The sequence below is a fragment of the Labrus bergylta genome, chromosome 3 (assembly GCF_963930695.1).
Source record: "Labrus bergylta chromosome 3, fLabBer1.1, whole genome shotgun sequence".
Lineage (NCBI taxonomy): Eukaryota > Metazoa > Chordata > Actinopteri > Labriformes > Labridae > Labrus > Labrus bergylta.
In genome coordinates this window covers 9494063-9506349 of record NC_089197.1, presented here as the reverse complement: position 1 = coordinate 9506349, position 12287 = coordinate 9494063, and the positions used below count along the sequence as shown (strand labels likewise).

General features: G+C 40.2%; 1 protein-coding gene across 1 annotated transcript in view; it reads left to right on the top strand.

Moving 5' to 3' along the window:
• The first annotated feature begins 2888 nt into the window (after positions 1-2888).
• The window catches only part of gch1 (GTP cyclohydrolase 1), a 20708-nt gene continuing 11309 nt past the window's right edge, over positions 2889-12287 (top strand). The window contains exon 1 of the mRNA XM_020640202.3: positions 2889-3387. Coding sequence (XP_020495858.1) covers positions 3009-3387 — 379 coding nt within the window. The 5' untranslated portion in view covers positions 2889-3008. The remainder of the gene's footprint in view (positions 3388-12287) is intronic.

Here is a 12287-nt window from a genome sequence, read left to right as displayed (position 1 = left end):
TTCAAATCAAAACAGAGCAATCTGTTCGTCTCATTACTTCCTGTCTGGCTTTCAGCTCTGAGCATATTTGCTGCTAATGGAGATGTTAAAAAGGGCCAAAAATGAAGAGATTTGTTTAAAAAAAAGGATCAATAACTTCCTGAGACAACTTGTTCCTGAACTTTTTCAAACATTTCTCCAACACAAGGAATGGGGCAGTAGCTTTTCCGCTTGTCAAACCTACACATTCACACACTGATGGTAGAATCAGATCAGCAGTAACTAATCACATTCATACGCCGCTGACGCAGCAGCGGGAGCAATTTGAGGTTAAGTGTATTGCTTATTTTTACAGTCTATGGTATTGCCCAAGAACACATCAGACATAGACCTAAATAATGTATTGGGATAGGCCTGCTTTAGATTATATTCATAAAATTAATCAGTTATAAGATATTGCGCTTCCTTAGGCTACTTGTTGAGTTTTACATTTTATATTACAGATTAAATTAATTAGATTTTTATTTTTATAAACAATAATAAATAGGCTACCTTAGATTAAATAAATAGCATTACTTGATAAAGGAAATGGGCTTCCTTTAATAGCTTTTATGATGGAAATCCCGCGAGATTTGACCTCTAACGAGATAAACAGGAAGCTGGAGCTGGCAGCCAGTTAAGTTATCTTATCGTCAACACTGAAAACAAGCAGATAAGGTCAGCCCGGGGGTCTCAGTGAAACATAACACGATTGACGACACTTATAAGCTAACTGAAGAACATGTTTTTTATTCTGAATTTATTATAATATATATATATATTATATATATTATTATGAAAAGCGGAAACGATAATAACGCTGGTGGTAGTGTTCGCCAAGCAGTCGCCTGGCAACCAGTCTGCGTTACCAGGCAACCACTGGTTTCGCCCGTTTCCACTGTTAATGCTAATTTAAACTAACAGCTGTAATTAATATTTATTGGAAAAAATATTTAAAATATCCTTCAATTCTGGGTAAGAATGTTTAAAGTATCTCTTTATTGAGAATGAGTTTTCTGTTGTTACTGTCTTTGTGTTTCTGAGAGGCGTGGACTCATCATGTTGTGTTTTTCTTGCAGTTTATTTATATAATTTTTATTTTATTTTTTATTTTTTTTCCGCACATGACAATACTCAACGCTTCACAGAAAACGATTAACAATTTTATCACAATCCATGTTCATAAAGGAGCTGCATTTTACCAACCAAAGATAACATGTCTGGTTGAACTATATGATGTCACCACAATTTAGTATTTTGTTAACCTGTTAGAATATTAAGTGTTTCCTACCCTTTAGGTATTTAATCTTAAAGTGCAGCCTAAAGTGCAACAAAGTTCAATAATTAAGGAGCAATAGATCAAAGTAGGCCTACATTACCTCTAATGTTGACAGCACTATGCTGAATTTATTTTACAAGACTTTTATTGAAAGTGTGCTGACCTTTTGTATTCAGTGTTGGGGAGGAGCACTGTCCTTACAAAATAGGAGCAAACTGGACAAGGTTGTTAAACTAGGCAGCAACATAACTGGGAGGCAAATGTGCAGCATTTCTTTCCTGACAGACCGGTACACAGTGAATTTAGCCATCAAGATCACAGCTGACCCTCTGCACACCCTTTGGTCAGAGTATGAACTCTTGAATTCAGAGCGCAGGTACAGAATGCCCAGGATGAGGACTAAAAGAGGCATTACATCCTTTGTACCGCGCAGTATTCAGCTGCTTAATAAGAACTGATTATACAGGACGAACTCTGCACTTTATTGAACTTGCTGAAATCCCTCATTGAATCATGTGATGCTTTAGTGTGTTTTTATGTGTTCTTATGTGCTGTCCTGTAAATGTTTGTTTGTATTGTGTTTTTTAACTCTCTGTGCAAGGCAAATTCCCCTAGGGGCAATAAAGGTGTCATTCATTCATGAGAGTCGCTGCTTGTCAACAGGCAAGGCAGGCAACTGCTTAGGGGCCCAAGGCCAGTATGGGGCCCCCAACAGCTGGCAAACTTTAAACCATAGCATTGCCTCAAATTTTGCAACGACAGTAGGAAATCTGCCTCAGGGAGCCCCATCTGACAGCACTCACTCTCAATGCCCTGCTAAGCGTCACAGCATTATTCCTGTGAAAACCAAAATTATTCAATTAAATGAAAAAGAAGAGGAGAAATACGTCTGTGGGTGGGGGAAAAAAAAGGGGAAAAATCATTGGACTGGGCCTCCAATGAACATTTGCCTAGGGCCCCCAACACACCCTAGAATCGCCCTGCTTCTAACTTGTTGTGGCTGTGGACTTAGGAGATGAAGAAGGAGAAAGTTAAAATAGCTCAAGTAAAGTAAAGTACTATTAAATTGTACCTCGACAGCTTTTTAAAATATATTTTGGTGATAATTTAGCATAAAATAAGCTCTTCAAAGTTTCTGCCTCTTCCTGCACTTGCTTGTCAACAGGCAAGGCAGGCAACTGCTTGGGGCCCCAGGCCAGTAGGGGGCCCCCAAGGGCTGATGAACTTTAAAACCACAGCATTGCCTCACATTGCATGTGCAAAGTTTGCAATGACAGTAGGAAACCCATATGACTGAATGATGCTTGTCCAGCTGTAAATATGGGGGAGAGACACTTTTATAACATCAATTCTGCTAAAAAAAAATGTGTCGTGTCAGATTATTTATTAGCCTACATAATGGGGACTAATGCTGTTTGTGGGGGCCCCCTGTCAATTTTTGCTTCGTGCCTAGCTGTGATAAACTATGACCGTGGTTCATCTTCAGCAGGGTGCATGAGTGAATCAAAGAAAAGTGTGACCCCGCCCCCTGGAGTCGGTTAGCCAATTGAAGCCCTCGTTGGATTATCCTGTTGTTATAAAGCCAGAGGATGCAGCAGCTGCAGGAGGAGCGCGCACTGAAAAGTAAAACCACCCATTAAAAGGAACAGAGAGGAGGAGAAACTGATTCAACAAGTGCCCAACAAACAGGAGAACACAAACTAAAGAAGTGATGGAGCCCTCCAAACAGATTCAGTACACTTCAAATGAGGTCAAAGACACCGGGGACAGCAGCTCCGTGCCTAACGGACACTTTGACGGGCGGGTGAAGCGGCCGGCCGGCGGAACCGTGCGCACCCAAACTCCCCAGCCCCCGGGCGCGGAGTGCAGCTCTCACCGGCCGGCCAACGCGGGGATGGAGAGCTGGAGGGAGGAGCGCACAAGGAGCGTGGAGGACAACGAAATGAGCCTGCCTTCCCTGGCCGCCGCTTACACCACCATCCTGCGGGGGCTCGGGGAGGACCCTCAGCGGCAGGGGCTCCTCAAGACCCCCTGGAGAGCCGCCACCGCCATGCAGTTCTTCACCAAGGGCTACCAGGAGAAAATCATCGGTGAGTGTTTTTAATCCACAAAGCCGCTCAGAGGCGCTGGGGATTTGTTCTCCATTTCAACAGGTGTTTATTCGCCTATAAACAAATTAAGAAAAAAAAAAATCACTTTACAGACTTATTCATATGCAGAAAAGATTTAAAGCACCTTCTATATTCCCCTTCATTGAATACAGGAAATTAAGACTTCTTTTCAGAAAGAAAAGAAGTGTTTAAGGTATTTTCCCTTTGAAATGTAAAGTGGCATACATGGAAAATATTCAAGTATGAACAATTAGACTACTTAAAACTTGTGCTTGAATACATTTAGTCATGGTACTGCTTCACTTTTGAATATAAACTGCTTTTATTAAGTCACCATGTTTATCAACATCAGTCATGATATAACAATAAAATTAGATGCTGTTCATTTTTCATCCAGATGTTGGACAATAATCCACCCGTCCTCCTCCTTGCTTCTCAGCTTGTGGGTGAAGAATTCATGTTCTTTATTATTTTATTATTTGAGTAAAATAAGTACGGACAGAGAAATGTGCATTAAGCGTCAAAAGTGAAAGTAGTGGCGGTGCTGTTTTATATTTTGTTCAACAGGTAGATATTACTTCATGTTGAGTTTATTAAAGCAACAACATGTAACCTTTCCACCTTACAACAGCAGTGTCAAAGGTCAATTTAATAGCACAATAACCTCCAACAGGGAGAATATCGTCTCTCTCATGTCAGCTGTGTGGCTTTATCCTACTGTAGTTTATAACAGAAGCTGCAGGAGGAGCGAGGGCTGAGGTCATCTTATGTGAAGTGTGTACGACTTTACGGCACTGGTTCACACACAAGCTAAAAGAAGCCTGTTAGTCCGTCCCTATGTTTGAGTCTGTGGCTGAGGCAAAGAGGAAGAGGACAATGATGGATGAAGCTAAGAGGAGAAAAAGAAAGAGTGACTGAGCAAGAGGCAGAGTGTACATCTCTGCAGAATTCTATAATTCACAACAGATTGAGACGCACTGTAGGTTGTAATCCTCATCAGAGCCAACGTTGACTCATGTTTAAAGTCATCTAAGTTATGTCTCAGAATACACACACTCAAACTCAACATACAAACAGTTTGCAAACAGCAGGCTGTAGACGCTGTCAGAGTCATATTCGAGCAATCTCCGGTAATATTAGTCGACATGGTTTGTTTGGCTTCTCACGGCTTCGTCTTCCTCTGCTTGTAAACAAATGCACGTTGTTCAAGAGGAGGAGGAGTAACAGCAGCACTGTGTGTGACGACAGTGCAGTTGCACTCAGAGACCTTTGGTGGGCGCCAAAATGCTCCAAACCAAAATTCCCACATCAAATCTGCCAGATAGAAATAGTGGATTTAAAAAAATAAATGAAACCTCATTGATGCTGTGTGGTAACTGGTTTGTAAAGTCTTGGTAAGGACGAGTCAGCTCAAAGTAATGATGACATAATTAGGATTATAACAGAGCTAAAGTAAACAGGTGGAGAAACCTGAGCAGTCAGACAACCAGACTTCTCTAATGATTTATTTTACAGAAAGAATGATGGGGGGGGGGGTTAAGTTATTCCCTGACATTTTGCCCCTTTATGTTTTTGAGTACGATGAGAGCATTTACTGTCACACACACATGAATCTAAACAATCTGTTTATTTAGTAATTTGCTCATTACCTCTGTCCTTCTCCATTCAGGACATGTCAGCATGTGGTCTCGTCATACAAACATAGACACACTCATGTAGACATAAACACACAGACCCTCCCCGTCCTTTCGTCAGAGCTGGCAGTCCTCTCCAGCTGCCCTTAATCTCCCTTCAGGGTGGATGTTGCTGTGAGATGCTTCTTTTACTTTAGCTGATGTTTCTGTGTGAGAAGCTGTGATGACGCTGAGAACATGTCCTGGTTCTCTAAAGCATTTCAATCTGAAAGGATGCACTCTCTATCTATGCGTCACAGCGACATGAGGGTGTCAAAATGTTTGATACTTTTTGATTCTGCATGTTTTAAAACAAAACAATCTGTTATTTCACGTCAGGGTTGGTAATCTTCTCCAGATCCACGTTTTAAGATTCTGGTTGAAATTGTCTTTAGGTTCTGACAGAAATGAATAACTCATGTTCTCTGAAAAAAGGAATGAAGAAAATCATCGTCATCTGTATCAGTTGTAAGCCTGTAAAAACTTCGACCAATGTCTGCCACGAGGTACCAATCGGATGAACCAATCACGCCTCCCTGTCTACCTGCTCGTTCTCTACCCCATGCATTCACGAGCCCACACTCAAAGCGCATCAGCGATTACGAGAGTTTATACTGTGAGTTTGTCGTTGACGTGGCTTTTGAGGGAACACAGGGGGGAGGGGGTGGGTGACGACGGAGCACTGAGGGAATGCTACTTTCAAAATCATGCTAGTTTTTCAAAAAGTACCAACCCTGCCTTTCAAAGATCGTATAAAAAAAGTACCGAAGCTTAAAAAAAAACATCTGTTCCAAAGGAAAGGTGTGTTAGAGACGATTGAATCCATCAAAAATTGCAGGCAAACTTCTGCACACTGTTTGCATTAATAAATTGGCTACGTTTTCATACTGAAATGTTGCCAACACAAAACACATTTTTTTGTTTTTTTACTCATATTGTGTGTTGGATAACCTGCTGCTGTGACACCACAATTTCCCAGTTTAGGATCAATAAAGTAATTCTATTCTATTCTATTCTATTCTATTCTATTCTATCCTATTCTATTCTATTTTATTCTATTCTATTCTATTCTATTTAGTGTGAACAGTCTGGAGTCAAAGACACTATGACGACAACTAACCAGTCACCACCGTTTTGATATAAAAAATTAAGAATATGAACTTTGTAGTGAATTTTGTATCCAAGCAGGAACCCCCAAGCAGTGATGGATAAATGAAGCCAATGAGGGAGTTAAAAAAAACTGAAGTTCCTTGAGGCTGGCTGCAAAAACCACCCATATTGAAATGCCCACTTTGACAAAAAGAAAGAAATAAACATGTTTAGAGCATGAAGCAAAATGCTTCACAATACAATTTTGGTCTGAATGGGTCATTTCTTCATTGGTACAGAGTGTGCGGGGGGTTATTGTTTTAATCACTAATCAGTTTGATTATATGAAGGCTGAGAGTTCTGCATTCATTTTGGGCGTAGTTGATCTGACAGGTTGTAGCTGTACCCACCTCAGTTCCAGCCCTTTGACTGTTTCTAGGTTGACTGAAAGTTGCAGTTTCAGTCAGCATTTTGACACAGTCCATGTTTCCACCCCTCATGCTGTATTAACTTATGCTGATGATTTAGGCGTGGTGTAGTGAATGTCTGAGTATTTATCCCTCAAACAGCAAGATCCCATTTTTGTTGTGTTTTTATTAAAATAAGCTGTGAAAGGAAAATGTTTTAAAATGCTTCTTAGACAAGCTGTTGTTGTTGCAGCTGTATTTTCTGCTTACTTTGTAGTTTAGGGCTATTTATGAAGCTAAAGAAACTGTATTTTACTTGAATAATGTGTGTCTTGATAATGTGAGATTAGCAATTTAATTATTTTAATTTCAGATAGATTTTGAACATATATGAATATACAGTATATCCATTCATTGAAAACATATTGTCCCCTCCCAAAATCAAATAGGAGTTTAACATCATATTTTCATTCGGAAAAAAAACATTTCATTTAGGGAACTTTTCAGTTTCAAATCAGATCAAATCACCAGCGTTGGCCTCTTGTGACACTACATTTACATCATTCACTTGAATGTCCTAAAAGTACAGTTTCAGAATTAATGCTTCATTTATGAAGTTCAAAAAGTTATTTTTATTCTACAAGCTATCTCGGCTCATCACAGGTATGTTGTCAAAGGCTTCTCTCTTCTATAATTTCTTAAATATAGTGTTATTCAGAAGGTAACCATGCCATAAAGCAACCCGACTTTATTGTCTGTTTGATTCTGAATCGAACCATACTTTACAAAGTGAGCATCATGCTGCATTACAGAAGACTTTAAACCAGAGATTGAGACCAAAGATCCATTTGAGACGTGTTATTGGAGGTAATAAATCTAGTCAGAAGTTACATTGTTTTCCTGTAAACTTCTTTACAAACGGACTCGGTTTTACAAGCAGTTGAGTCCCCTACTGGCCATAAAGAAGAATGCATTTTATAGAACCCAGCCTCTCTTTTCAGATCTGTGTCCTGAGTCCAATCAAGTACAGAGTGTGTAGTTTCAGTCATTGATATTAAAATGGCAAAGAACAACCTGTCATTGATCTGTCGGTCAGATTTATCTGCATCCTCCCTTTTTATGTTAAATCGAGTGAAACCAGCCCCGCCTGCTGCTCCAGAGATGGTTTGCTGAGTCATTCATATGTTGGGGTTGTGGGGTGAAAGCACCTGGAGAGGGGGGTTGATACGCAGTGTTGGGTCCACATTGGCCGGCTTCTCCACGCTGCTGCACGCTGGAATGGCTGCTGTCGGGGATCTGCCCCCTCTTCAACATCTCGGCGTCCTCCAGGACTCCATCTGGAGTCAGTTTGTGTGTTGGTTGGGGGGGGGGGGGGCGGTTGTTTTAGGCATTATGTGAAGCTGTAATGCTCAAGGAAGGAATGCAGTGAAGTGAGAGGAGAAACGTGAGGGGCTCCATGTGAAAAGAGGGGAAGGTGTTTGACCATGTTTTGGTCCTGAGTCAAGCACAGGTACGATCAGATGACCCCCAGCTTCCTCTCGCCTCTCAACAAGAGGAGGGACAGTGCTATGAGATAATGATGACACACGTGTGTGTTGTTCTCCAGGCGGTGGTGGTTTGTCTGTGTGTGTGTGTGCTGATTGGCTGAGGCTGGAGAACTCCCCTTTGAACACAAAAAAACACGTGTTTTAGTTTTCAGACTGCTGAATGTTTGTGGAGAGTTCAAGCATTTTTTTTTGTGAGTTTCACACTGTTTGATTACTGTGATTGTGTGTGTGTGTGTGTGTGTGTGTGTGTGTGCGTGTGTGTGTCAGTGTGTGTGTGTGAGTGTGTGTGCGTGTGTGTGTGTATGTGCAGGTCACGGGTTCAGCTTTCATCACAACATGAGCTAGAAATCCTCTTGTTGTCGAGCACATGACCAACAAACTGTAATGAGGAAGAGTTATGTAGAGATTAAGCAGGAATTTTGAGCTTGTGATGTTATAGCAGCCAGATTACAGAAAATTGAGACTATTGTCCACTGAGTGCACATGTTGCTGGTGTTAATTGATGCACAAAGTATCAGATTTAGACTTCTGATTTATTTACAGTTTGCTCTCATCATTTTGTCCCTAAATATCAGAAACATAGGGAGAAATGCAGAATATCTGAATGCCAGTTTTACTTTAACCTTTCTTGAAATTGAATCTTTTTTATTCCATACATATGGCAGATTAACTTTTAGTTAGTCTACTTGTTGATTAAGTGACAAATAGTCACTCGTGTGATTCACACACATTTGACTTTTTGCCTGAACTACAATTATGCAGGTTAATATATTGATACTAATATGACATCTATATATGTGATGTATTGAAATCCTATATACCAGTGGTTCCCAACCTTTCTCCTCTGAACCCCCCCACCCCACCTCCCCAAGTACTTGAGCCTTAAAAAAAGCTGAGCCCCCCCCAGGTCCTACATGAAAAAAGTGATACATGAACATACATTTTAATAGTCTTCATAATCCTTTCAGAAAATGCAACTTGTTCTTACCAAAGAGCTTTGTTTACGTTTCCCAGTGTAGTTTCCCAGTTTTTGGGTTAAAGGATCAAATGAAACTGATTACACTAAAGGTAACAGCGGCACACTTCATACTGTAGGCCTTACATTCAAAACTAAACATTCACACACACTCGAACAGGACAGACGTACGTTACAACCGTCTCCATGGTAACGTTGAGGCGGGATCTCTGTGCTCATGTGCTTAAATATGACTGATCCGTCTCCAGTCGAGTCAATGGACCCCAGCTTTGAGGGATTATTACGATTCATCATAGCTTTGATAATATTTTATTAGCCAGAGGTCACAAAACTCACTCATTGTCCCTCGTAGCACCACTATCAGGTCAGAATGACACGCCCATCTTTCTCAGATCTACTTTACGTTTATTGCCCAAATCCAAAAATGTAAGCATGCTGACGTTAGCACATCCAGCAGCGCTGCAGGCATGTCTGCAGACTTGTGTACTTGGTGTAACTTTTTCCATCAATGCTCCGGTTGTTCTCATTGTGCTTAACTGTACAATAACTAACAGTGAAAGCTCCTGTGAGGAACTTTAGGCTTTTGTCAGTTTGTAAATTTCCTGCAGCTTTCTTTTTCTCTCTGTTTTACCAAAAAATGTGTATCCTTTTCTTTTAACAGTCAAATGTCTCACTCGCCGAGAAGCTTTGCCATAACAGAAGAAAGCATGTTAGTTGGGGGCGTTTCTCCTGTTAATGTTCAATGATGAAATCGTGAGACAGACTGTGGATTATTTGAGGATTTGTTCGGCTGAGGTCAGTCAAAACAGAGCATATATGACAAACTTTTCATGTGAACAGTCTTGCTTATATTCTGTTAGAAGGAACAGCCTACACATTCCTTTCCATTTGAGTACACTTGTACTAGGATAGAAAGATGACATTACCTTTATTGTAAATGTCAGACATATTACACTTGGCTCCTGTCCAAATATAGATCTGCTGCTCTGATGTTTCTTACACATATATAGGACAGCTACACAGACCTAAAGAAGAATTACCCTAAGATGGTTGCCAGATTTAGAATAATATATCTAATGAATGGAAAATTAAAAATGAACAATTTAGAAATCAGTATTTAGACGTGTGGTCCTATTAGCTGTTCTTTCTATTGATGAGGGGACATCAATATTAATTTCAGTCATTTTTATAACCAGCTGTAAACTCCTCACAGGAGCTTTAAAACAAGAAGTCAGTCGGTAAACCCTGAGGGACGTTTATAACAGGAAGTTATCGTACAGATAACCTCCATTCTCTCCGTGAATTAGATTCTCTCACCTCAATGTTTGTTTGTTTTTAGAGTTCTACAATTCATTTAGTAGATGCTTTTATCTAAAGCAATGTATAAACGGGCATACATACACATGCAAGGATCTAGCTGACAATCAGCTGGCACCATCGACATGAAGGAGTCTCCACTCTTATTCAGAACGTTTTTAGGTAAACAAACATCATTTGCTCAGACTTACACAACCTGTTATCATTTTAACACTTTGAATATTACAGGATGTACAACTTGAAAATAAACGTATTGCTTTGCAGGCTGCTCGAACATAATTAAAGTTAATGTCCACAATATGTGCGTTCAGAGACAAGATGTACAGCGTTGAGTCATAAATACACACCCAGGGTTATGACTATGAATAGGAAACGTGTGTGTGTGTGTGTGTGTGTGTGTGTGTGTGTGTGTGTGTGTGTGTGTGTGTGTGTGTGTGTGTGTTTTGTGGTGCAGCAATGAGTGTGTACTTTGACAACACCACACATACGAATACAAACAAATACAACTGTCAATTTAATAACCTTGTTTATTTAGTCAATTGCTCATTTACTGTATGTCCAGCTTCATTCAAAAAATGTTAACACATGGTGGCCTCTACACACACACACACACACACACACACACACACACACACACACACACACACACACACACACACACACACACACACACACACACACACACTCACACACCCTTAGGGTCCTCACCAGCTGCCCTTTATTTATTTAAGGTTGACTTGATGTTTTTCTCCTTCAGGATGGATGTTCTATCTTTTACCATCACTGCTGTCTTTACACAACATCTTGTCCTTATTTTTGGAGTTTCACCAGAGATGCCCCGATTATAAAAATAATAGCCGATGCTGATGTTTTTTTGGTTTGTGCATGTGTGGTGTCCATTTCTAAGGTTTTCACACTTGCACACTTGAAAATTGCTGATATTTCTAGGAGGAGCTGTATGTGTGAACACAAACAGCCACATTTTTCCCTCAGACTTCACCTGGAGTTTCTCCTACCAGACCCCTAGTAGTTTCTTTTTCTGCAGCAAGTCCGAGTGAACTGATGTGAGAACACAGCAGGATATGATCAGGAGAATTCACCTCGAGCCAATGGGAGGGGGGGTGAGGTTTATATACTGTGACTGTCAGCGCATTCACTGATATAGCGCAGCTATGATCTCCGCTGAATTAAATTTTTCGCTCGTCAGTATGATGTTCTCCGCTTTTTTGTTGATATTGTAATTCTGTTAAACGACACATAGCATTGCTATAAAGGCAAACATTATCATCATAGCATCCTTATTCTATAGTATTAGCTGGTTACTTCATGGATTTCTTCACCCTCCAAAATCACAATTCTCTTAAAACATCCATCCATCCATTATCTGTACCGCTTATACTGTTTGTGCTCGTGGGGAGCTGGAGCTGATCCCAGCTGTCATTGGTGACTGTTGACCTGTCAATCACAGGGGTCTTAAAACATGTGAAATTTTAAAATGTGCTACAAGGAGGACGTGTAAAATATTCACTGCTTGTCAGGTTTTCTCACCAGCTATTAACTGAGCGTGTTCAGCGTTCAGGATGGAACTATCAGAACACTCAGTGAAGAGCTTTATGACATTAAATGCATCTAAAATGAACACTCTCAGCTTATCTCAGCTTTGTAATTCATTGAGCTGTCAAAGATGATTAAAAACAACATCAAATTTCTGTTTTTGTGTGCAGAATGCCTCATCATCAAAAGTCCCAAATGGGATCATTTTAAGATATCATGTGTGTTTGTGATCAACAAACTCAGTGATAAGGACTCCATGACATCACTCAAACTTTGTCATTTTAAATGAAGAATAATACCAAAAAAAATAGACCTG